This window comes from Lissotriton helveticus, chromosome 7 (genome assembly GCF_964261635.1).
Source record: "Lissotriton helveticus chromosome 7, aLisHel1.1, whole genome shotgun sequence".
Taxonomy (NCBI): Eukaryota; Metazoa; Chordata; class Amphibia; order Caudata; family Salamandridae; genus Lissotriton; species Lissotriton helveticus.
The window spans coordinates 606,562,221-606,589,771 of record NC_136068.1 but is presented as its reverse complement, the minus strand read 5'-3'; the positions used below and the strand labels follow the sequence as shown (position 1 = coordinate 606,589,771).

At 44.9% G+C, this 27,551-nt stretch overlaps 1 protein-coding gene across 2 annotated transcripts in view; it reads right to left on the bottom strand.

Annotated features, from left to right (window-relative positions):
* Positions 1-16,129: 16,129 nt before the first annotated feature.
* Positions 16,130-27,551, bottom strand: part of SNCB (synuclein beta) — a 132,405-nt gene continuing 120,983 nt past the window's right edge. For both annotated transcript variants that reach the window (XM_078652804.1, XM_078652803.1), the window contains exon 6: positions 16,130-17,281. In XM_078652804.1, coding sequence (XP_078508930.1) covers positions 17,249-17,281 — 33 coding nt within the window. In that variant the 3' untranslated portion in view covers positions 16,130-17,248. The remainder of the gene's footprint in view (positions 17,282-27,551) is intronic.

Genomic DNA, 27,551 nt, shown 5'->3' with positions numbered 1-27,551 from the left:
CCTTATGAGCTGAGTGGGTAAAGGTATGTTATCGTTGTTTGATAGGTCAACTTGAAGATTAAATTTAATCAGGAAGTGATCGGACCAAGGCAAAGGCTGGGCAGACTGCGTCTCAATGTTGTTGAGGTTGGAAAAGATGGGATCCAACAGATGCCCTGCACGGTGTGTAGGACCGGAATTCTTTAAGGTTAAATTAATAGCTGCTAAGTCATTTATAAGAACTTTGGCCAAGGAGCAATCCTCATCCTCTAAGTGCAGGTTTATATCACCTAGAATAGTAAAGTTGGCAGTTCTCATAGCCAGTGGACCGATGAGTTCAGACATATTTGTGACCCATTTGGATACTGCCGCCTCGGGAGGACGATATATAAGGATACCGGATAGGGTGAAATTAGGGGCTAGTGTAAGTTTAAAAATCGCCGCCTCAGAACCCCCGCATGAAAGCGGCTTAAAATCGCAGTGAAATAATTTTTAAAAAATTACAGCAATTCCTCCACCAGGTTTCTTATCCCTGTCCAGTCTGGTAATGGCATAGGAATCAGGAAGTGCCATAACTATATCAGGTCCTGAGCTATCTTTGAGCCATGTTTCTGTAACAAACAGTGCATCCGGTGTTTCATCTAAGAGCAAATTAAAAATTTCTGATTTATGTTTTGGTAAGGAGCGACAGTTGAGACTAATGAAGGAAAATATTTGTGATTTTTGCTGAGTTTTGAAGGTATCATTCTGCGTGGATTTGGTCCCTACTGGGTCAATATGTAGGTGGCATGTTGGACAGGAATCCTTTCCCTCCTCTAAGTGTAAGAGTCTGCAGGAAGATTTAATAGCCGGTTGTAGTGCCTTCAAATGGGCTGACGTATATTTAATATGAGGGGCTTCTAAGGGGTTTATCACATCTTTGGCTGTAGGAGATACCTGTGCTGAGTCAGGGTCCGAGTTAGATGATGAAGCCATCGCCCAGAAGCACGTCCGAGGCGCGGACGGGCGCAGACGGGCTGACTCTGGCGTGACTCCGGCGCTGAGATGGCGCGTTCACAAACGCGCCCGCTAGCGCGGAGAACAACCGATTCCTTAAGTAGAGGACACTGGAGCTCTCTCACTGCTCTCGCCCCCTCACTCAATATGGCCGCCGTACAATATGTCAATACTGCACCTCGATCTCCAGCCCTAAAATCGGCTGTGATCGTCAGGACAAGGCGAAAATAGTGCCTACTGAGTGCCAGGTGTGCTGGGTGCAAGCAGTATGGAAATTCAACAATTTAGGAATTAAAAATCGGCGTTTTTTAAAAATTCAAACACGTTGCACGCAGTAGCTCTAAATGGCTCCTAGCGTGATCTGAGCACAAACAAAGTATTTGCAAAGCGCTGGAATCTCGCGCCTGCCTCCTAGGGGCTCCTTAAGTAGAGGACACTGGAGCTCTCTCACTGCTCTCGCCCCCTCACTCAATATGGCCGCCGTACAATATGTCAATACTGCACCTCGATCTCCAGCCCTAAAATCGGCTGTGATCGTCAGGACAAGGCGAAAATAGTGCCTACTGAGTGCCAGGTGTGCTGGGTGCAAGCAGTATGGAAATTCAACAATTTAGGAATTAAAAATCGGCGTTTTTTAAAAATTCAAACACGTTGCACGCAGTAGCTCTAAATGGCTCCTAGCGTGATCTGAGCACAAACAAAGTATTTGCAAAGCGCTGGAATCTCGCGCCTGCCTCCTAGGGGCTCCTTAAGTAGAGGACACTGGAGCTCTCTCACTGCTATCGCCCCCTCACTCAATATGGCCGCCGTACAATATGTCAATACTGCACCTCGATCTCCAGCCCTAAAATCGGCTGTGATCGTCAGGACAAGGCGAAAATAGTGCCTACTGAGTGCCAGGTGTGCTGGGTGCAAGCAGTATGGAAATTCAACAATTTAGGAATTAAAAATCGGCGTTTTTTAAAAATTCAAACACGTTGCACGCAGTAGCTCTAAATGGCTCCTAGCGTGATCTGAGCACAAACAAAGTATTTGCAAAGCGCTGGAATCTCGCGCCTGCCTCCTAGGGGCTCCTTAAGTAGAGGACACTGGAGCTCTCTCACTGCTCTCGTCCCCTCACTCAATATGGCCGCCGTACAATATGTCAATACTGCACCTCGATCTCCAGCCCTAAAATCGGCTGTGATCGTCAGGACAAGGCGAAAATAGTGCCTACTGAGTGCCAGGTGTGCTGGGTGCAAGCAGTATGGAAATTCAACAATTTAGGAATTAAAAATCGGCGTTTTTTAAAAATTCAAACACGTTGCACGCAGTAGCTCTAAATGGCTCCTAGCGTGATCTGAGCACAAACAAAGTATTTGCAAAGCGCTGGAATATATCCAAGCTCCCAAAGATCCTGAGAATACCCAGCCGGGTTCCAGGTAGAAAAAGCACTCACAGGCACGGCACAGTTCGTTTCACAGGGCAAATTTATTAAGGACAGACGCGTTTCGGGAGAGCCCTCCCTTTCTCAATGTCTTTTCATCAGACAAGACGTGCGCAGCGCCATTATGAATGTTTTCAAAACATTTAGGAAAACAAACAAAGGACTGATATATATCAATGCTCGAAGGTGTCCACCTTTGAGTAGCACGCGAACAGCAGCTTGGTTTATGTATAGGTGAGGACGGGGATCTACTCGTAGACGCCGCTCCGTACGGGCTCTGCCCGACGCGTTTCGAAGCTCCATATGCTTCTCTTCAGGGGCTTTAACGGAAGCGGTGTGCGCAACCGGCGACCAACTTCCCCATTTTATATATAACACACCCACCGATGGGAGGCTCCAATGAGACTGTGCATTCTGGGAAGTGTGGTCCGGGAAGCACACAATCAAGTCCTGTATGGACTCCACAAGTGGGCCCGTCCTCGATTCCAAGTACGACTGCTGCTTCACTTTCGTGACCCCCAGGGTACCGGGGTGGTGCATACTCCGGGGCTGAACGGCCGCGTATAAATCAATGCTCGAAGGTGTCCACCTTTGAGTAGCACGCGAACAGCAGCTTGGTTTATGTATAGGTGAGGATGGGGATCTACTCGTAGACGCCGCTCCGTACGGGATCTGCCCGACGCGTTTCGAAGCTCCATATGCTTCTCTTCAGGGGCTTTAACGGAAGCGGTGTGCGCAACCGGCGACCCACTTCCCCATTTTATATATAACACACCCACCGATGGGAGGCTCAAATGAGACTGTGCATTCTGGGAAGTGTGGTCCGGGAAGCACACAATCAAGTCCTGTATGGACTCCACAAGTGGCCCGTCCTCGATTCCAAGTACGACTGCTGCTTCACTTTCGTGACCCCCAGGGTAACGGGGTGGTGCATACTCCGCGGCTGGACGGCCGCGTATAAATCAATGCTTGAAGGTGTCCACCTTTGAGTAGCACGCGAACAGCAGCTTGGTTTATGTATAGGTGAGGACGGGGATCTACTCGTAGACGCCGCTCCGTACGGGATCTGCCCGACGCGTTTCGAAGCTCCATATGCTTCTCTTCAGGGGCTTTAACGGAAGCGGTGTGCGCAACCGGCGACCCACTTCCCTATTTTATATATAGCACACCCACGGATGGGAGGCTCAAATGAGACTGTGCATTCTGGGAAGTGTGGTCCGGGAAGCACACAATCAAGTCCTGTATGGACTCCACAAGTGGGCCCGTCCTCGATTCCAAGTACGACTGCTGCTTCACTTTCGTGACCCCCAGGGTACCGGGGTGGTGCATACTCCGCGGCTGGACGGCCGCGTATAAATCAATGCTCGAAGGTGTCCACCTTTGAGTAGCACGCAAACAGCAGCTTGGTTTATGTATAGGTGAGGACGAGGATCTACTCGTAGACGCTGCTCCGTACGGGATCTGCCCAACGCGTTTCGAAGCTCCATATGCTTCTCTTCAGGGGCTTTAACGGAAGCGATGTGCGCAACCGGCGACCCACTTCCCCATTTTATATATAACACACCCACCGATGGGAGGCTCAAATGAGACTGAGCATTCTGGGAAGTGTGGTCCGGGAAGCACACAATCAAGTCCTGTATGGACTCCACAAGTGGGCCCGTCCTCAATTCCAAGTACGACTGCTGCTTCACTTTCGTGACCCCCAGGGTACCGGGGTGGTGCATACTCCGCGGCTGGACGGCCGCGTATGAATCAATGCTCGAAGGTGTCCACCTTTGAGTAGCACGCGAACAGCAGCTTGGTTTATGTATAGGTGAGGACGGGGATCTACTCGTAGACGCCGCTCCGTACGGGATCTGCCCGACGCGTTTCGAAGCTCTATATGCTTCTCTTCAGGGGCTTTAACGGAAGCGGTGTGCGCAACCGGCGACCCACTTCCCCATTTTATATATAACACACCCACCGACGGGAGGCTCAAATGAGACTGTGCATTCTGGGAAGTGTGGTCCGGGAAGCACACAATCAAGTCCTGTATGGACTCCACAAGTGGGCCCGTCCTCGATTCCAAGTACGACTGCTGCTTCACTTTCGTGACCCCCAGGGTAACGGGGTGGTGCATACTCCGCGGCTGGACGGCCGCGTATAAATCAATGCTTGAAGGTGTCCACCTTTGAGTAGCACGCGAACAGCAGCTTGGTTTATGTATAGGTGAGGACGGGGATCTACTCGTAGACGCCGCTCCGTACGGGATCTGCCCGACGCGTTTCGAAGCTCCATATGCTTCTCTTCAGGGGCTTTAACGGAAGCGGTGTGCGCAACCGGCGACCCACTTCCCCATTTTATATATAACACACCCACCGATGGGAGGCTCAAATGAGACTGAGCATTCTGGGAAGTGTGGTCCGGGAAGCACACAATCAAGTCCTGTATGGACTCCACAAGTGGGCCTGTCCTCGATTCCAAGTACGACTGCTGCTTCACTTTCGTGACCCCCAGGGTACCGGCGTGGTGCATACTCCGCGGCTGGACGGCCGCGTATGAATCAATGCTCGAAGGTGTCCACCTTTGAGTAGCACGCGAACAGCAGCTTGGTTTATGTATAGGTGAGGACGGGGATCTACTCGTAGACGCCGCTCCGTACGTACTCAGCTTACTTTCTTGTTTCTGCATCAGTGATATGTACTACATATAGAGCGTCTTCTCCTGTTCTTCAAAGCTTCACAACAGCGCCATCTACAGCTTATTTTTTGGAATTTTTTTCCCCGTTTTTTTTTCTTCAGCGATTAACACGCTAATTCATAGTGTTAATAACAATTTTTTACTTTTTTTTGTTTGTATGTGTTTCGTGTAACTTTAATAACATGCAATCTGTAACACCTCCTGCATTATTTTTGCAAGATCCTGAAGAACCTCCTCTTGTTTGGCGCAATTGGTATAAATCTTTTGAAGCTTATCTTGGTGCTATTGATAGGTTAAAATTCAAACCTGATAGAAAGAAAAGCCTGTTATATTATTATCTTGGTGTGGAAGGTCAAAATACGTTTGATCACTTACCTGTTGATTTAGGTCAAGATTTAGGAGATCTTGACGAGTTTCAGTTAGCAGTTAAGAAATTATCTATTCACTTTGAAGGGAAAGTCAATCTGGTAGTACATCGTCATAAATTCTTCACTCGTGTTCAAGGTCCCAATGAATCCATTGACACCTACATAACTGCGCTAAAAGTTTTAGCAAGCTACTGTAATTTTGATCATTTTACGTCTGAATTAATTCGTGATCAACTAGTGTCCAGATGTTTTTCTAAAAAAAATCAACAAAGACTTCTTTCTTGTAAGAATCCTTCATTAGACGAGGCTATTGTTATAGCAAAAAGTTTGGAAAGTTCTGAAATTGACTCTAAGGTGCTATAAATTCAGCCATCACCCAATTCTACCACTACCACAGCTGCTACAAAAGTTCAACAAATTCCACACACTCCTAATTTGAATAATAATAAATGTAGGGGTAATTCTTATTTCAGAGGAGGTAGAGGTGCAACTTTTGGTCGTGGCAGAATACAATGTTTCAGATGAGGGTCAAATTCTCATGTTTCAAATTTCAAAAACTGTCTAGCTGCAACACAAGAATGTTGGAAATGGAAGAAAATTGGCCATTTTGGAAATGTGTGTAGAGGTGGTAAACGTCATTCTATTCAGTATGTTCACAATGATGATGTTGAGTCTGATCAAGCTTTAGTAGAGAACTAACTTGAAGAACTATTATTGGCTATAGACTGCGTTGATATTAATGTGGTCTATTCTGATAAGACTGTGTCAGATCCTTTAGTGCAGATTTCTATAGATAGTGTAAACATTCCTTTGCTTATTGACTCTGGTGCAAAAATAACCATTATCTCTATTGACAGATATAAACAAAACTGGGCATATAAAATGCTTCTTCTACCAGATGTCATTACCACAGCATTTAATGGGACTAAAATTGAGTTGGCTGGATATTTTTGTGGTAACATTACCTTTGTAACAAAAACCATTCAAGGGAAAATGTATGTTGCATTTAAAGGTATCAATGTATTGGGTTGGTGGCATCAAGCTGAATTCGGCATGGTTATCAAACCTGGTCTTAAGCATCCTGTTTCTCTCACTAATTCTGCTGCTGATCATTCATTTTCTCATGGTACTTGCTGGAAAGATAAATTTAAAGATGTGTTCTCAGACAGTTGGTTTGATAAAAAACCTTTCGCACACTATCAAAGTTAAAAAAGTTGTAACCCCTGTAAAACACAGGTTACTCAATGTACCTCACAGTATAAGGCATGAATTAACTACTATGTTGAAGAATATGCAAGACAATGGTATTATTGAGAAGGTAGATGCCACATTATGGATTTCTTCCATTGTTTTGGCAAAGAAAAGGAATGGCGAGCTGCGCTTATGTGTGGACTTACGCACCGTCAACGCCATTTGGGTAGAATGTTTTCCCTTACCTCGCATTGAGGATCTCTTTACTACTGTTGGCGAGTCTAAGTGGCTCTCAAAAGTAGACTTACGAGCTGCCTACCATCAGGTGGAATTGGATGAATCTTCAAGACATCTTACAGCATTCATTACGCCTGATGGTACGTTCCAGTTCCGTAGAATGCCATTCGGACTGGCGTCGGCTGCGTCAGTTTTCCAAAAAGTGATGAGTAATATGTTCAGTAACAATCCCAATGTGCTAGTGTTCCAAGATGATATTTTGGTTCATACTAAGTCAAAAGATGAACATAATTCCACACTTCAACAAGTTTTCACGATTTTAAAAGATAACCATGTTACTGTTAGAGAAGATAAGTGCGTATTTGTGGTCAATGAAATTGAATATTTAGGTCATGTTTTATCCAAAGATGGAGTCAAACCAAAACCCAGTATTGGGTCAAAAGGATTTGGAGCACCCTGCTGACACGTCACAGCTGAATTACCTCATGCATCAAGGTCGATGTGGTTCAATGTTGCTCGCTTCACACACAGTTCTCACAGTTTGTTGGCCAGTGCCAGTACCAGTACCAGTATTCTTTTCAAGTGTATCCCCAGACATGCGTTTCTAGATTCCTCTTTCATCAGTGGGGAAAATGTTCATAGGTCGCTGGACGTGCTGCCACAGTTTCCTCAGGGTTAGTGCCACTCTCAGCGCGCAGGTGCTCACAGAGCTCGTCAGCTCACGGCCCACGGGAGCCACCTTAAACAGTCAAAGGGATTTGGAGCACCCTGCTGACACGTCACAGCTGAATTACCTCATGCATCATGGTCGATGTAGTTCAATGTTGCTCGCTTCACAGACAGTTCTCACAGTTTGTTGGCCAGTGCCAGTACCAATATTCTTTTCAAGTGTATCCCCAGACACGTGTTTCTAGATTCCTCTTTCATCAGTGGGGAAAATGTTCATAGGTTGCTGGACGTGCTGCCGCAGTTTCCTCAGGGTTAGTGCCACTCTCAGCGCGCAGGTGCTCACAGAGCTCGTCAGCTCACAGCCCACGGGAGCCATCTTAAACAGTCAAAGGGATTTGGAGCACCCTGCTGACACGTCACAGCTGAATTACCTCATGCATCATGGTCGATGTGGTTCAATGTTGCTCGCTTCACACACAGTTCCCACAGTTTGTTGGCCAGTGCCAGTACCAGTATTTTTTTCAAGTGTATCCCCAGACACGTGTTTCTAGATTCCTCTTTTATCAGTGGGGAAAATGTTCATAGGTCGCTGGACGTGCTGCCGCAGTTTCCTCAGGGTTAGTGCCACTCTCAGCGCGCAGGTGCTCACAGAGCTCGTCAGCTCACGGCCCACAGGAGCCATCTTAAACAGTCAAAGGGATTTAGAGCACCCTGCTGACACGTCACAGCTGAATTACCTCATGCATCATGGTCGATGTGGTTCAAAACCCAGTATTGTTGATGGTATTGTTAACGCTCCTCACCCTACAGATAAAGAACAACTACGGTCATTCATTGGTTTATGTGAGTTTTACTCCAAGTTTATTCAAAACTTTGCAGGTCTTACTGAGTGCTTTAGAGGTATGTTGAATAAAGGATCTGATTTTATTTGGACTACCACTTGTCAGGACCATTTTCAGTGTATCAAAAATAGCATACTTTCTGCACCTGCTCTCCAACCTTACGTGGAAGATCGCGATACGTATATAACTGTGGATGCCAGTTCATATGGTATGGGTGCAGTTTTGTCACAAATGGTAGGCAATAAAGAATTCACTATTGGTTTTGCCTCTAGAAGAATGAAAGAGGTAGAATTGAGATATTCTGTCATCGAAAAAGAAATCCTTGCATGTGTGTGGGGTGTTGAGAAATTCAAGCCTTATCTTTGGGGGAGGAATTTATTTCTTAGAACAGATCACCAGCCCCTTGTTGATATTTTATCTGGTAACAATATCAAGAAAGCTACTGCTAGGCTTGCTAGACTTTCTACGAAACTCTTGGAATCCGATTTCACAACACAGTATATAGTTGGTGGCAAAAATGTGAAAGCTGACTTTCTATCCAGACTTCCTGTTCAAATTGATAATTATGGTGTGATAGAAGAGGATGACATTGAGGAATGTATCATTGCTGCCATTGAAGATAATGTGATTTGTAATGATATGGATGAATGGTGTAAAGCTTTGGAAAATGATTCTTTGTTAAAACAAGTCATGTATTGTGTTATTAATGGTTGGCCTAAAGAAAGATCTATTGATCCTGGTCTACAACCCTTTTGCTAATGAGTTATCTTTTACAGGTAAACTGTTAGTCAGGGATGGTAAACTAATTCCACCATCTTGTTTCAGAAGAAAAATTTTAGAGACTGCGCATACTGGTCATTTAGGGATGATGGCTACCAAGCGCAGGATTCGTAACGATTTTTGGTGGCCTTCAGTTGATCGGGTGGTGGAAGCTTTGGTTAATCATTGCACTCAATGCTTATATAGTGACAAACACTTATCTACTTCTTCCGCACCTGTCAAATCCACTATTTCTCCTGACAGGGTTTGGCAAAGAGTGGCTGTTTATTTTTTAGGACCTTTTCATGTACTTCCTAACTGCATGAAGTATTTCATTGTTTTAATTGACCACTTATCAAGGTGGGTAGAAGTTAGAGGTGTGTCTGAACCTAACACTAATTCTGTGATTCGTTTTCTTCAAGATGTATACAACATCTACACACTCCACTGTACTTCCCTCAAGCCAACGGCAAAGTTGAAAGATTTAACAGAGTGTTGGTGGAATGCATCCAGAGTGCATTAAAGGCTAAGGTAGACTGTGAGTCTGCTATAAGGGATGTGGTGTGGGCATATAGAACCACACCTCATTCTATTTCAGGATGTGTTAAGTAAGTAAGTAGGTAAAGAATTTGTATAGCGCACTACTCACCCGGAGGGTCTCAAGGCGCTTGAGGGGGGGGGGGTCGTTATTTATCAAATAGTTACGTTTTTAGGTGGGTGGGGAGAGAGTTCCAGGTTTTGGCTGCTAAGTAGGAGAAAGATCTTCCTCCCATGGTGGTTTTTCGGATGCGTGGAATCGCGGCGAGGGCTTGATTGGACGATCTTAGTTGGCGGGTGGGGGTGTAAAAGGTTAGGCGCGTGTTGAGGAATTTGGGTCCTTGGTCGTAGAGGGCTTTGTGCGCGTGGGTGAGGAGACGGAACGTTATTCTCTTGTTGACAGGGAGCCAATGAAGGTCTCTCAGGTGGCCGGAAATGTGATTGTGGCGGGGTAAGTGTAGGATGAGTCTGGCTGAGGCGTTCTGAATGCGTTGGAGTTTTTTCTGTAATTTGGCTGTGGTTCCGGCGTAGAGGGTGTTTCCTTTCCGTAGTCCAGTCGGATAGTGACAAGTGCATGGGTAACCGTCTTTCTTGTTTCGGTGGGGATCCATCAGAAGATCTTTTTGAGCATACGCAAGATGTTAAAGCATGATGATGAGATGGCGTTGACTTGTCTGTTCATCGAGAGGGAGGAGTCTAGGATGAATCCTAGGTTGCGAGCATGGTCCGTTGGTTTGGGCGCGTTGCCTACGGCTGGTGGCCACCATGAGTCGTCCCATGCAGAGGGGGATGATCCTAGGATGAGGACTTCCGTCTTGTCTGAGTTCAGTTTTAAACGACTATTCTTCATCCATTCGGCTACGTCTTTCATCCCTTCATGTAAGTTGGTTTTGGCGGTGTTTGGGTCTTTGGTGAGGGAGAGGATCAGCTGTGTGTCGTCAGCGTAGGAGATGATGTTGAGGTTGTGTTGGCGTGCGATGGATGCAAGGGGGCTCATGTAGATGTTGAAGAGGGTGGGGCTGAGCGATGATCCTTGTGGTACGCCGCAGATAACTTCGGTGGCCTCTGATCTGAAGGGGGGGAGGCGGACTCTCTGGGTTCTCCCGGCAAGGAATGATATGATCCAATCCAATGCTTTTCCTTGTATCCCGACGTTGCTGATGCGTTGTACAAGGGTGCTATGACAGACCGTGTCGAATGCTGCGGAGAGGTCCAGGAGGATGAGGGCAGCTGTTTCCCCGTTATCGAGTAGTGTTCGGATGTCATCTGTGGCTGCGATGAGGGCGGTATCGGTGCTGTGTTTGGCTCGGAAGCCGGACTGTGAGGGTACGAGGGAGTTGTTGGACTCGAGGAAGGCGGCGAGCTGACTGTTGACGGTCTTCTCTATGACTTTGGCAGGGAAAGGGAGGAGCGAGATGGGGCGGTAGTTCTTAAGTTCAGTGGGGTCTGCTGTAGGTTTCTTCAGGAGGGCACTGAGTTCGGCATGTTTCCAGCTTTCCGGGAAGGTAGCGGTGTTGAGGGAGCAGTTGATGATATCCCGGAGTTGGGGTGCTATGATGGAGTCGGCCTTGTTGAAGATGTGATGGGGGCATGGGTCGGTTGGGGATCCAGAGTGAATAAAGTTCATCAAGCGGATGGTGTCTTCGGTGCTGATCGGGTTCCAGGCGCAAAGGGTGGTGGTGGGGTGCTTCAGTTCGGTGGTGAGGGGAGTGGACTGGTCGCCGAAGCTGTTATGTATGTCAGCGATTTTACTGTGGAAGAACGAGGCTAGAGAGTCGTAGAGGTCTTGAGAGGGAGTGATGTCGTTGGTGTCGGCGCTGGGATTGGTAAGCTCTTTGACGATGCTGAAGAGTTCCTTGCTGTTGTGGGCGTTGTTGTCAAGTCGATCCTTGAATGCAGATTTCTTGGTGGATCGGATCAGCTGGTGGTGTTTGCGGGTGGCGTCGTTGAGGGCGGTCATGTTGTCTGTGGTTGGGTTTTTTCGCCAGGCTTTCTCGAGGGTGCGACAGTTCTTTTTGGAGTTCTTGAGTTTGTCGTTGAACCAGGAGGCTTTCTTGCTACCTGGCTTGTTGTGTTGCTTTTTCAAGGGCGCTAATTAGTCAGCGCAGTAGGTGATCCATTGTGTGAGATTGATGGCTGCTTGATTAGGGTCCGATGATTTGGCGGGAAGGTTTTGGCTTAGCGAAGTGGTGAGTTGGTCGGTGGTAAGTTTGTTCCAGTTTCTGCGGGGGACTTGTTGTGGGTGGTGGTGGGTTGTGGTTTTTCTGAAGCTGAAGTGAACGCAGCTGTGGTCCGTCCAGTGAAGTCCTGTGACGTGATTGAAGAAGACGTGCTTGCTGGAGGAGAAGATTGGGTTGAGCGTGTGTCCGGCGTAGTGGGTGGGGGTGTTTACTAGTTGTTTGAGTCCGAGATTGGCGAGGTTGTCCAGAAGGGTGGTGGTGTTGCTGTCGTTGTTCTTTTCCAGATGGAAGTTGAGGTCCCCTAGTAGGATGTAGTCTTCGGAGGGGAGGGCGTGTGGGCTGATGAAGTCAGTGATGTCTTCGCTGAATTGTGCGCAGGGTCCTGGTGGTCTGTAGATGAGGGTGCCTCTAAGTGTGGTCTTGGGGTCTGTGTGAATCTGGAAGTGGAGGTGTTCGGCGGCTGCGAGGGTATCGTCGGAGCTGGTCGTGATGCGGATGGTGTTCTTGTGGACGATGGCGATGCCTCCTCCTTTCTGGTTGATGCGGTCCTTTCGGATGATCTTGTAGCTGTCCGGGATGGCTATTGCGATGTTGGGTGCTGATGAGGCGTTCATCCAGGTTTCTGTGAGAAAGGCGACGTCCGGCGTAGTGTTGTCAAGCAGGTTCCATAGTTCGATGGAGTGTCTGTGGACCGATCGAGTGTTGAGTAGGATGCATTTCAGGTGGTTACCGTCTGAGCTCTGTTTGGTGTTTGTGGATGTAGAGTGGGTCCTGATGCAGCAGAACTTGCAGGATTGACAGGTGAAGGGACCATGGGTGCGTCCTGGGGCGGCTTGGTGGCAGTCGGGGAGGCGGCCGGTGTTGAGCGCAGTGAGGGTTGCGGCGTCGTACGTTAGGCGGGTGGAGTGGATGATACGAGGGCCAGGGGGTCTTGCGCTGGGCGCGGTCCAGGCGCGAACGGGCGTAGACGGGCTTACCTTTGGCGCGCCTTTGGCGCGCATGGGGCGCGTCCGCAGCGTGTGAACGCTGCGCGCAAGTGCATCTGTCATAAGTGGAGAGTGGAGGGGGGCGGGGCGAGGGAGGAGCAGCTGGGAGGCGGGAGCAGGGTGGCTAGTGGGGGTGGCTAGTGTGGAGGGTCAGTGGGAGCTGGAGGGAGCGGGGGTGGGGCCGCGGGGGAGCAGCGGCAGGGACGGGCTAAGGGCACAACAACAATGCTGGGCGATATCACTGGCACAGAGCGAGGTCGCGGGCACAAACAAAAACAATCACTGGCACAATCAATGGCACACAATGCAGGTCGCTGGCACAAATAGCTGGCACAAAATTGAGCAATGCAGGCAATGATACCGGGCCGAAAGCAGGTCGCTGGCACAGATAGCAGGTCGCTGGCACAGATAGCAGGTCGCTGGCATGGAGGGCGCGATATCAGGCACAGAATGCAGGTCGCATGCACAGATAGCTGGCACAGGAGGGACGAGCTGCGAGAGGAGCGACCAGTTCTGACTGGGTCAGGATGTTCCTTTTGAACTTATGAGAGGCAGGAAGGTTGTCTCTACTCTTAATCTATTTTGGAAAGTAGATTCTTTAGATAGTGATTGTAATGTAGCTAAAGAATCTGTCAAAGCAAAAAATCTTAGTGATGCTGCTAGTATACGTAGATGTCAAAAAAAGTGTTTCTTTTGCAAAGAAACAAAGAACAATTCATTTCACTATTGGTGATAAGGTATGTGTCAAAGATCCTTTGCTTTTGCAAAAAGGGAAATCTAAATTCAGAGAACCAGCTAGCATTGTTGGTATTAGAGGTAATGCTGTTAAATTGGACAATGGCAAATGGTGGAACATGGGTCGCATTGCGAAATTCAAAATGTGTAACGATGCTAATGACAAGAGTTTGCAAAATGTTGATGATTCTAATGATAAAAGTTTCTTAGATTTCAGTAATGTTAGAAAAAGTATTAGAGTAAAGAAAACTCCCAGGAGGTATATTCAATAATAATGTATTCTTCATTTATTAAAAAGAGGGAGATATGTGGTATCTACATTATATGTGTTAGTGCTCCTCTTTTACAGAATATGGTTATATTGGAATGTTCTATTGTAATGGCCCATATATTCTGTGTATTACTTGTTCAGAGAATGTTTGCTTATGATTAGAGAAGGCTCCTATGGCAGTTGTCCCTGCTAACCTGAGCCCTCAAGACTGCTTTACTTATTCTCCATAAAAGTGAATAAATCCACAATTCATTTGAAGACTTATGGCTCCTGTCTTCGATGTGCAGTCTGTCCACGAGCAAGATCACGAGTGTTATTCCAGTGCTATGCTGAGGATGTTCTCAGAAGCAATTGAACAAAGAATAACACTAAGAACCGTACAAATACATTGACAGAAAAACATGAATTGAAATGGGTAAAAAGAAAGTACATTTTCACAATGCTGCTGTAAAAATAACTCATTCACCCTTCCAAATGGGGTAGAAGAATAGAGGCAGAGGATAGATGGAGAAAGGGAAGGACAGAGGAAAAAGGAAGAGAGAGACAGGAAGAGGGGCATTTGTCAGGGTGTGAACAAAGGGTGGAGGGGAGATCAAACAGAAACAAATGAGGAAGAGAAGGAAAAAGGATGTAAAATAACTCTGAATAAAGTGATAGAGGGCGAGAGGAACTAAGGAGAGAGGAAGATACTATGGAGAAAGTGAGGTAAGGAAAGACTGGGTCGAGATTTGAGAACGAGAGGTTGGTATAGAGAAAGTGGTGGTTGGAAATCGAAAATGGAAAGAAAGGAGATTACAAAGGGAGGAAGTGAACAATGAATGATGAAGTAAGGGATGATTGAAGAAAGGGATGTCAGAAGTTTTGAGGTAATTGAGAATAAGGGGGGGTATGGATTAGGGTCTCCAACGCACTCTTTAGTTCTCTGGCTGGGCAGCAGTCTACAGCTTGATTTAGAGATTGGTGGGGTACTGAGAGGAAGCACCGAATCTGTTGTTGAACCCATAACTTCCCCAAAAATTCGTGAATTTTCCATTACGACCCACCTCAAAATCAGGCTCTTGGTCTGTCTACTACCAGAGGTAGAACAAGACCCCCCCTCCTCTTCCTTGAACCACATTTGGAAGAAGGCGGAACTTAAAGCATTGACAAATACAGCAATCTGTTGAATTTCTATGAGGAATGGTGGTCTTCTGGAAATGTCGAAGTTAGCAAAAGCAGGTAGTTACTGACTGCAGCCCAGCAATAACAAACAATGTGGAATATAACAATCGGTGTAGTACAGGATAGAAAGGATTTCACAGGATGTATGGAAAAGATCTGAGGGTGAGCTAGGGTCCCGGGATTTAAAAGTAAGCAATGGATTTAGGGACCAGAGGGTGAGAAGACTTATTGATCTGAATGTATTCATCAGAAAGACCTGTGAGACAGCTACTATGGAATAATAATGTTTTCAGTCCTGTATAATGCAATTGGCTGTAGAACCTTTAAAAAGATGAATTTACTACAAGTTTCTCCCAAATTAACCCCGATACTAACCAAGCAATGTTTCATGAAAGTTTGCGATCTGCAAATGTGGGCCACTTTGCTTTGTGTGCCTGGGCCAATTTTTGGTCCCAATCCAACCCTAACTTTACATTTAGATCTCCAGTTGCTTATGCACTATAAATAGAGCATGAGCCAACTCCATCCAGTCGGGCAGATGCACCTGGCCACCAAGCGTGCATGCAAAGGTTTAAAGCACTCCTTGAGGAGCTCATCTTCACTTTCCACTGAAGGTGGGTGAGTTTGGAGACAGGCAAATGGTAGCATTCCAGGACCTGACCTCTGAGGTTTCAGCCAATCATAGATGGGCAGTGCTCATAAACCAGAACTGGCACAATGAAAAAGAAAGAGGACTACAACTGGACTCTTGATTCAGCTTTCATTGCAAGAAACGGTGCTCCTCCTATAACATGAGTGGACAGATTTGCATAAAATAGGATTGACAAACCATGCTTACACTAATACGTACTGCAGCATGTTGCACAGCAAGGCACAATCTCTTTTGAAGGCAGCGGGAGGGAGGCAAGAATATGTGATGTTGTGCAACATCTGCTGCCGGAGGCTTCACTTTTCATCTTGTATTACCTATGTCAGTGTTTGTTATTAGTGGTTTATTAGCACCATTAAAACAAAACTAATACAAATGCACTCACTGCAGAAAGGGGGGTGACACAGAGCTAGACATCGCAACAGAGGAAGTTTCCAGAAAGTCGAATAACTAGACAGAGACTATTCACTATACATACAGAACTCAATTTATTGAAGAAACATGTGCGGGAGGGACCCCAGGCGAACCCAGGAATTCGCACAAGCTCTCTCAACTATTCCACTCCAGATTCAGGAACAGATGTTGGAATGTGAATTGGGAGAGAAGGAAATGAGGGGTAGTTTTTTTTTAGTTTTTTACATTTTAATCTGTTTCTGAAAGTGGCTTGTAACAGATGTACATAAATTCTGTATGTATAACAGCAACACTTTTCTCCCCCATTACAGTACAATCACAAATAAGTTCACCATTTATGTAAAAAAGAAAGAACAAGAATGGTAACACGTAAAAACATTTAAAAAAAATCACACCATACAATATATTTTTCACGGACATTCACACGCAAGCCGTTTCCTGCTCTTGAATTGCTTTTGTTTTTAGTTATGTTTTTTATATCTTGAATTTATTTTTATAGTTTTTTGGTCGTTTTTTCATGTTGATGTGTTTCCCCCATTTAAAAAAATAGTTGACAGCATGCTCTGAACTACATTGCGACCCAGGGAGGGAAAGTAGAAAAAAACTACTCACAACATTTCCACCAATCTCCCTTCCTGGGGCGAAGTTTATGCCACTGGGAGGGAAACAATGACATAAGCTTGGCCTGGGCAGGGGGATGAGGCAACAAGGGGATGCACAATGCACAATAAATATTCACTGTTTTTGTACAAATTTTTTGACACATCATATTTTTCTTTAAATACTAAAGAATACCATACAATAAAACATGACGTCACACGAAGGTCCCTATATCATACTAGAGGAAGAACTGTGTTTCTTTTAGGAAAGAGAGACGTTGGGGCCATCTGAAAGGGGCGAGGAAGCTAGGAGTGCATTTGAAGACAGGGCATCTTGTGAGGCCCTTAGGGTTAGAGTGGTACTGGATCATGTAGGAACGGAGGATACTCATGGACTCTTGGGAGGTCATTTAGAGGGGAGCTCTATAGGATGGTCCTTGTGGATAAAAGGGAGTGAAGTCGTGGTGTGCAGTAGGTGATGGTGCCGGAGAGTGATCTATTTCTTGGTTGTTTCTTGTGCTGCTCCTGCTGCTGGTGGAGGCGACTCCGCGGTCCGGCTTGAATGCCTTGTTACGCTTCTGGTTCATAGTCCTGATAGCCCTCCTGAACTCAGGATTGAGAGAGGCAAGGGAAGACATAAAAAAATCAGCAGGTGAGTAGTGTTTTTAGTGCTGAGAAGCCACAGAACATTAAAGAGCATACAGGGTGTGTGATTTGAGAGTAGGTGGAAAATTAGCAGAATGCATAGGCCCAGCAGGCCCTATCCAATGTTGTCTATGCGACCCAAGATATCTATGCATAAGTAGTTCTCTGGTGTACTTATGTTTTCACTAAGTGCTGGAGAGATAAATATTGCCTCTGTCTCCTGTATCCCTTCTTCTTTCCCTTTTACACTGTAAGATATTGGGGTATTAGTTGAGGGTGGTAGATGCCCACCTCACGTAATAACCACAATACTTAATAGGGCAAATCACTAAAGTCACTAGATTAACCTGTGTTCATCCCCCCTAGTAGCTAGTGCACACCGCAGACAGGCTTAACTTAAAGACAATGTGTAAAGTATTTATGCATTACTAACATAGAAGTAAAGTCAAAATGCAACAGAAGCAACATCCCACTCTAATTTAGAAATATTGAGTACATTTTTATAAATAAAATTACATAAAAATGACAAAAATCCAATTGGAGTTCAAGGTTAAAAATAGCATCAAAAAGTGTTAAGCGCCTACTGCGATCATCTGGTTGCACTTGACTGGTACCTAAGTGCAAGTTATGGCCAACTGCGATTGAGCACTGGTTTGATACAGAAACCAGGTTCGATCCGGGTGGAGTCTTTACATTCAGTCTTAGGGCCAGATTCTGATCCCATTAGAATGGACTCCAGATGGGTTCCTGAACAAGCAAATCCGGTTTGGAGCCTATGTTTCTAACCGAATCGTCCCCCATTCCGAACGATCACGTACGAAGCGAAGATCTTGTCCGGGCCGACAGAATCGTTTCCGAACCCGCTCCTGTTGGTCCGAGTCATTCGGAGCCGAATCGTGCCATGCAATGGGGCCGGCTTCAGAACAAGCGAGTACGATGCTGGATTCTGACAGCCATACCGACTCTATTTCTGTGAGACGAAAAAGCTTTGGGAATTGGACTTCGGGGGGGCCATAGCATGCCCCCCTTCCCCAGAGGCCCTCCAAAAGGGTCGCAGGGGTGAGCCTGGGTCCCCACCAGATTCAAGCATGCACAGTGTGTCGAACACCATGGGGTGCCCACCACAGGGTGCACGCTTTTCCCCACCCACCCCTTTTTGCAAAGGGAGCCTGTGTACGCGTTTGGTACACAGGCGCCCATAAAGTTCAATGGGAGTCCAAGCGAACCAGGTCCATCACTATACGGATGCATTGGAATCGGTCGCATGGACTTCAGGAGCGCGACTCACTTGAAAAGCTCTCCTGAACAGAGTCGTTCGGAGGTCTTTCCTAATGGGATCAGAATCGGGCCCTTAGTCTCCAAAATGGAAATTAAAAATCCTTAGTGGAGAAATGCAGCAGGCGGTGATCAAAGAGGGTGATCACTGGATGATGTACCGGGGAAGCCATTGACAATTTATGGGAAAGCTCAGACTGGGAACATTTTTAATTATGCATCCAGGGAAGGTCTCTTGCCGCCTGATAGATTCTTCCAGTGGGGTAAGGCTGCAGAATGTAGCTACAGAGAGTTTCACAATGCAGCTTACTTTCCCCACAAGGTCCAGCTGGATCACTTTCCTGCTGCTGAAAAGCTCCGACCGGGAACAAACTGAATCTTCAGCGCAGCAGCAACTCACCTTTGTTGGATTGGCTTGGCAGGCTGGTTCGGGTCCTCAGGGAGTCCTTGGAGCCCAAAAAATCCCACGGCCCAGATTTCAGGATATCTTTCAATTAGTACATTTCTTTTGTGCAAAAACACAATAAAAAATGTTTATCAAAAAAAGAAAAACACAGCCAAGAATCCCAGGACCTTGGGGACAGCACTTGGGGGTCAAGACTCACTCCAGCAAATGCCACCGACCGGGTCCAGAGGACGTCCAGTTGGATCTGGTCAGCTGGACAGTTGCAGTAAAGTCCTCTTGTAGCTTGTTCTGGCCCTGTACCTTTAAAAGAAGGTCTGTCTTTGTCCTGGGTACATGAAGAAGAGCAGGTCCAATCTTCTAGGAGCTTCTCTGGTCTCAGACAGATTTTGATCTGATTTGGAATTGATAGAGCGCAACATTTACCCAAAGGCGTCAAGGCACTCCTCTTTTGATCTTTCACAGGACCAGCAGTGTAATGAGGAGGGTACTGTGGGTTGCCACATTTTTGCCTGACACCAGCCTGTGGGTGGGGCTGACTCCTTGTCCCTCTCTGAACAACAGAGTAAAAGTTCCCTGGGGTAACAGTACCCACTATTGCAGCACTTCCTGTGTGCCCTAGAGCACAACACCCCACATTGCCCCGCACCAAATCCAAAATAGGGAAAACCAAAACCTTTTTCCCTAAGCACAGCTTTGTAGCTACCTCCGAGGTGTGCCAAGGGAAATGAGAAAGCCCTCCTCTATGGTCACTATAAACCAGTCCCAAGGGCTCTCCTCTCCCACTGGAATTGGTGCCTGCATGATTGGGTGAAAAGAAGGGCCATGTCCAGATGTCAGCTAACATTTGTCTGTGATGGGGGTGGGGGGCTATATGATGTTAACCAAGTTCCTGGGCATAGCCCAAGTTGTCATCCTGCCATCAGAACAGAAACACCTTCCCACACCTGTTGCTATTTCATCAAGAAGTATTCTTTTTTAATGATACGTCCCTTATTATGTGTACCCCATGTGTCCCTTTCACCTGTCCCTCTGCTCCCCTGCCTTTACCTTAGAGTTGGTTTCTGTCAATATTCCAATGACAGTGGGAATGACAGTTAGGCTTTGTTGTGAGAGAGATTACCTGAACAGCTGTTGTGCCCGAGAGGCTGTCACAGTACCTAAGAATAAAGTTACTTTTTGGCTTTAATGCAAGTGCTTTATACTTTGTAATACTGACAAGAGAGTGGGAAAAATCTAATAAGTTTCCACTCAGAAGGAAAATTGAGGATGAAAAAAAGGAGAGACTGTAGTGTTACAGCTGTGGAAACTATAAGCATCTAGCCAATAACCCCAGTTGTCCTGCATGCTCTAATGTATGTAGAAAATGTAAGAGAGGCAGTAGGCCAGATTGTGTAAAAAAGACATACAAGAAAAATGAACATATGGTTGAAGAAGAGAGGGAAGTAGCAAACAAATATGTGGTACATGTTGTGAGTAAGGCAGTTGAAAAGGAGGACAATTACCCAACATGTGATACAGCCTTAGATGGTGTAAAATTTAAAGTTTTTGCTGATTCGCGTTCATCATACACACTAAATGATTATGATATTTTTTAAGAGAAATTTCAAGGGAAGAGTAATGTTATTCAACAGGCAGATATTGAACCCAGGAGATACAATTAGGACCCTATACCTTTAGTTGCAATGTTAACCATGCTGATAACATTCAAGTATCACACAACTCGGGGAAAGATTTACTTAACTAAAAGAGGGTTCAGCTTATCGGGTTGGGCACATCAGAAAGATTTGGGGACCAAGTTTGACCCCAACTGTGTTGAACCTGTTTTAGCAATTGAAGGTGGAAGTGGGAGTAAGAATCTATGTGATGTGTTCCCTGAGTTGTTTAATGAAGAGTTAGGCCATTTAAAAAATATCAGCATGAAATTATATTAAAAGACAATGCAGTACCGGTGTTACACAAAGTTAGACCGATACCCCATTTTGATTTGTGATCCTCTTCAGTAAGGGTTAAATACATTGGCTATAAAGGGTATCATTGAACCTATTAAGAGTTCTTTATAGTTTGCTCTGATTGTGGTCACCAAAAATCAGGAGAGAGGGGGGTTGTGCCTTTGCATTGATTTGAGGGACCTAAATGCAAACATTTGGGTGGACAAATTCCCACTTCCCCGAATAAATGAGATGATCAGGGTAATTGAGGAAGTTAAACACTTTAGTGTTTGACCTCTCCTCCACATACCATCAAAAAGAACTGCACCCAGAGTCTAAATCTGCGACTTCATTTATAATGCCCTTTGTGGCATTTAGGTACTGCAGAATGTCATTTGACCTTGCGTCGGTCGCTGCGATATTCTAAAGAGTTATGCAGGAGATCTTGGAGGGGATAATAAATGTGCTATGCTTCCAGGATGAGATACTTATTTATTGGGCCTCAGAAGACCATCAAAATAGTACATAAAAAGAGGTTTTACTGGCACTCAAGGAAGCAGGCCTAACCATTAGGAGAGGTAAATGTCAAATGGCATAGACTTGGTAGACTATTAGGGTCATACAATTTTGAAACATAGTATCAAGCCCAAGTTGGATTTGGCAAAGGCTATGAAAGAGGCACATCCTCCTAAAAACAAAGAACAACTAAAATCCCATTTAGGATGTGTTGAATATATGACAAAGTTTGTGTAAAACTTTTCAGATCTTACTGCACCATTGAGGGGCCTATTAAAAAAAGGTTGTCAGTTCACTTGAGATTTGGAGTGCCAAAAGTCTTTTGAATTTACTGAAAAAGCCATTAATGATGCACCATCTTTAGTAAACTTTGACAAATAAAGTAATACTGTTTACCACCAATGCAAGTGGAAAAGGTATTAGGGTGTATCTGACACAAGTTGTGGAGGGTAAAGAGAAAATCGATCGTGCCTTTTGCCTGTAGGGCATTAAAAGTTGCTGAACACAACTTTTCTACGATGAAGCGTGAGGCCTGAGCATGGGCTTGGGCCATTGCCCATTTCATATTTTTCTTATAGGGATTGCCATTCACAGTTCCCACAGACGAAAAACCCCTTGTGTACATTTTTTCCACCAAAGGGAAGGAGAATACTACTACTTGCATTGCCAAATGCCTTATTGGTGTTAAGGGATAAAACTTTAAAATTGAATATGTTCCAGGCACCAAAAATGTTGTGGCCGATTGTTTATCGAGATTACCTTGCAATGAGGAAAATGTTGAAGTCAATAGTGTAGAAGAATCCATTTTTTGTAGAAATTCAAAAAAATTCCTAAGAGGAGTAGGGAAAGTAGCATGAGTAATGTTTTTACTCTCAAACGCGAGAAGGACATTTTTGTCCAGGGCTGGCCTTCCAAGTCTGGAGATTTGGATAATCTCAAGGATTTCAGGGCCGTACAACAAGTGCTAAGCATAAATAATACCAGTCATGGTAGAGGTAAGATTGGCGCTCCCCCCAAAGTCCTGCGGGACAGAATAGCTAAATTAGCCCATGAGGACCACTTAGGTAGAAGCCTTAAAAAATCAAAGGTTAGAGCCATGTACTGGTTTCCTAGGATGGATGATATTGTTGAAAGGAAGGTCAAGGAATGCATCATATGTGTCAGGAGTGATAAAACCAAGAAACAAAGAAGTGCACCGGTTTCCCCAGTGAGTGTTCCACTAAAACCTTGGAATATACTTTGCCTAGACATTATTGGTCCTTTAAAACTATCGATGTGGACAAGAAAGTTTATGTTGGTACTAGTAGACTTCCACTCATATTGGATTATGACCATGGTGGTTATAAAACTTTTAGTTGATGTTTCTATGACAGAAGGAGTGCCAAGCACTTTTGTAACAGACAATAGTGTGCAATTTACTTCGAATTAAATGCAGGAATATATATTTTTTTAAATCAATACAACATCTAAAAACAGCACTGTACTGCCGTAGAGCAAGTGGGTTAGTGGAATGGGTTAATCAAATCATTATAAATGCATTCAACTGGCTGGAAAGCAGACTTGGATTGATTTATATTGCGAGAGAAATTTCTGTATGTCTCTAGAGGGTGCCCCTCAAAATGGATAGATATTTGGAACAAATGGAATACCTACCGTGGAAACATATGTGAACCCCCTGTTCTCTCTGTGGAAGATCCTGTAACACCTTAGAAGTTGTATGTTCATTATGACAAAGCCGGACCTTTGAATGGTGGCTAGGCTGATTTAATTGTGTATTGTGAATCATCTCTCTAAAACTGTGAATGGAAATGTCATGTTGTTTAATAAAAAGAAAAACAATTGCATTCAACTGGCACATATGTCAGGGAGACTTGCGGACAAGGCAATACAAAAAATGTTTTGGTCTTACCACACAACACCAAATTTGGTCACTAATGTTTCACAATTTTTGGCACTCAAGGGCAGATTTAGGGGTGCTAAAACGACTCCAAATTGACTTGGGGGAGGAGAACCAGATGGGTGTGCAGAGATAAAATCGGCATCCAAGTCAAATGGTATCAAGAGATGTATAAAAAAGATATGACAAGAATACAAAACCAACAGAAGTAATTGAAAGGGTGGAGTAGTGGAGTAGTGGAGAAGTGTGGCTCAATGGTTGGAGCGGCAGACCCTGATGCAGAGGTCTAGCCCGGGACCAGGGTTCAATTCCCCGCCTCGGCGGGTCTTGGGCTCAAAAATTCCACGGACCTGATAATTCTCGCCTCGGTGCCTATTCCAATCATGGAGTCCCACTCTGCAACTCTGGGCAATATCTTGCTTAATCTCCACAACGGCCCCCACAACACTAAGGATGCCTGGCCTCCACCTTGGGGGTGCCCAGGAGTGGACACCTCACAGGGAAAGCCAGGATGGGTTCCACAGCGGTATTCGTACAAGCGCGTTGAGACCCTTGCGGGTGAGTAGTGCGCTATACAAGTATCAATTTACATAATTTACATTTTAAAGGGGGGTTGATTGGGTGTTGGGTAAACTGCCTGATTCTCGCTAAAAGGGTGGCAGAAAATTTTCTAAACCAGTGAAAGTGGTGGAAGTGAAGAAAAATATGGTAACTGTAGAGGATGATAGGAAATGGAATAAGGACAGATTAACACCTTGCCATCATTCTCATGATATTGAAGGTACTATTGAGGACTCCCCAGCGGTGTTGAATTCCAATGCAAATTACCACAGTACTAGGGCCATTCTGTTCCTGTTTAGCACAAAGATTATATTTTTCATTAAGTATAAAAAGGGGATAGTTATAAACAGTGTTATTGGTATTCCAGTATTCATGTGTATACATGGTCAAAATCACTTGCAGTTTATGTTTGATACAATGAATATATCTTCCATCAATTATAGGAGGGCGAAGTGTTGTAATTTTATCAAGAAGTATTCTTTTGTAATGATAAGTCCCTTACTATGTGCTCCCCATGTATACCCTTTCACATGTCCTTCTGCTCCCCTGCCTTTCCCTTAGAGTTGGTATCTGCCAACATTCCAATGACAGTTAGAATGACAGGCTTTGTTGTGAGAGAGATTCTTTGAACAGCTGCGGAGAGGCTGTCGCAGTATCTAAGAATAAATACCTTTTTTATTTTAATGTGAGCATTTTCTACTTTGTAATACACCCAAGGCCTTTGTCCTTCTCTGAGAGCAGTTGTCACACCTCATCAAGGGACCTATGCGGCTGCGGGGTGACAAATGGGGTGCATGCAAATAGGGCATCAGGAACCTTTACGCAGGGTAAAGGTAACTTTCTAAAAAATACCTTTTCCAATATTATTAAAAATTCAGCTTCACCAGTGAATTTGAATAATGAATTTGACAGCTGTTCCTAAGCTGGTGTTAACTTTATTACATTGAATATTGCATCTCAATGCTTCCCATGGAACAACCAGCCCTGCTACAGTGGAAGGATAACGTAACTTACCCAGTAAGCATATGTTCTTGGCATGTAGAGCTGTAGATTCGCATGCTTTGCATACTCCTGCCATCTAGTGTTGGGTCCGGATGTTTGCAAATTGTTTTTCTTTGAAGAAGTCTTTCCAGTCTTGAGGTAAGGTGACTCTTCCTTTCGGTGATAGTGCACATAGGCATTGACTCCATTGTTAGATTGTTTCCCAGCAGAGGGTGAGAATGGAGTTAGTGAGTGTAGAATAGAGATGTCCATGCATATGAATGTAAATTGAGAACTACAACAACTACAGGAGACTGTGGAGGCGGGTGTGCGCATGTGAATCTACAGCTCTACATGCCAAGAACAGACGCTTAGTGGGTGAGTAACATTATCCGTTTGAGGCACGTGAGCTGTAGATCACATGCTTTGCATAGACTATATAGCAGTATACTCCCAAAGCGGTGGCTAACCTGTAGTAGTTGTAGTTGTTTGCAACCCTGTTTTAAGTACTGTTTGGGCTACATTTGCCTGATGTCTGGCCAACACATCTACACAATAGTATTTGGTGAATGTGTGTGGTGTAGACCATATTGCTGCTTTACAGATGTCGGCTAGGGAAACATTCCGTAAGAAGGCCATAGTATCCCCTATTTTGCGAGTGAATACATTTTACAATCCATCTAGCAATACCTGACTTAGATATGGGATTTCCTTTGTGTAGTGGCAAAAAAGCAACACATAGTTGCTTTGTTTTTCTAAAGTCTTTGGTTCTTTCTACGTAATATAGTATAGCTCCTCTAACATCAAGTGTGTGTAGAGCTCTTTCAGCTACAGAATCAGGTTGAGGAAAGAAAACTGGTAACTCAACTGATTGATTGATATGAAAGGCAGAAACTACTTTAGGGAGAAATTTAGGATTGGTTCGAAGAAAAACCCTATCTTTGTGAAGTTGAAAGAAAGGCTCTTGTATAGTTAATGCCTGAAGTTCACCAACTCTCCTTAGTGAGGTTATACTATGAGGAAGGCAACCTTCCATGAGAGAAATTGTAACTGACATTTGTGCATTGGTTCAAAAGGTGGACCCATTAGTCTTGTAAGGACTATGTTTAAGTTCCATTCTGGTGCAGGTGGAACTCTAGGTGGTATCGCCCTTTTTAATCCTTCCATGAAAGCTTTGATCACTGGTACTCTGAATAGAGATAAGTGTTGTCTATTTTGCAAGTATGCGGCTACTGCTGTTAGGTGTAAATGAATGGATGTGCAAGCCAATCTAGATTGCTGTAAATGCAACAGATAACAAATGATGTTCTGTACAGTAGCATCACGCGGATTGATATTGTTGTTGTTACAAAAGATAACAAACGGTTTCCATTTTGCTGCATAACATGCTCTAGTAGTAGGATTTCTAGTTTCTTTGAGACTATTCATACAGTCTGTTGGTAGCTGTAAATAACCAAACTCTATGACTTCTGGAGCCAAATCGCTTGGTTAATTTATTTGGGTTTTGGATGTGTGATTTCTCCATGGCTTTGAGTGAGGAGACTGGGTGAGAGATGTAGCCTTTGATGTGGAACCACCGACAGTTCTAACAGGGTGGTGTACCGGGGTTGACGAGCCCATGTGGGGGCTACTAAGATCAGTGTGAGGGATGTTTGTCTGAGCTTCCTAACCAATAATGGAATTAGTGGGAGAGGTGGAAAAGCGTAGGCAAAAATCCCTTACCTATTCATTCATAGAGCATTGCCTTTGGGAATGGTGGATGTAAAGTTTGGGCAATTTGCATTGTGTACTGTGGCAAAAAGATTGATCTGTGGAAAACCCCATTGTTAAAAATAGGGAAGAAGAAATTGGGGATGAAGTTCCCACTCGTGAATTTGCTGCCTGTGTCTGCTGAACAGGTCAGAAATTTGATTGTCTACTCTTGAAAGGTGTTCTGCTGGGAGATACATTTTGTGATGAATTGCCCAATTCCAAATGCTTTGTGCAAGGCGAGACAGTTGGAGAGAGTATGTCCCTCCCTTTTTCTGTAGGTAATACATAGCTGTCATGTTGTCTGTGCAGACTAGGACAGTTTTGCCTAGAAGGTGAGTGTAAAAAGCTTAGAGTGCTAGGAACACCGCTAGAAGTTCCAGGTAGTTGATTTGGAGAAGCCCTTGTACTGTGTGATATTGGAGATGTGCACCCCAAATGGTTAAAGATGCGTCTGCTGTCAGTACACTGTGGAATCAGGTCTATGAAGGGCCGCCCTTTTGATAAGTTGTGAGGGTCCCATAACTGCAGAGAGAGAGGGGTGCGGCAGTCTACCAACAATAGATCGGTCATTGACTGATTCCACTGATACGCTGGACATTCCTGCAGAGGACGCATGTAAAGCCTTGCGTGAGGTACGATTGCAATGCAGGATGCCATCATTCCCAGCAGTTTCATAAAAACTCTGGCTGGTGATGTTTGATTGGGTTAAAATGGTAGTATTGTGGACTTAATATTGCGTATCCTGGCTACATTGGGAGAGGCTACAGCTTTGAGAGTGTTGAGGGAAGCTCTTAAATAAGATTGCACTTGTGCAGGGCACAGATGAGATTTCTGTTCATTGATTGTGAAACCCAACTGATGAAGTAGATGTACTGTTGCCTGAGTGTGTTGTATACAGTTCTGGTAAGTGCC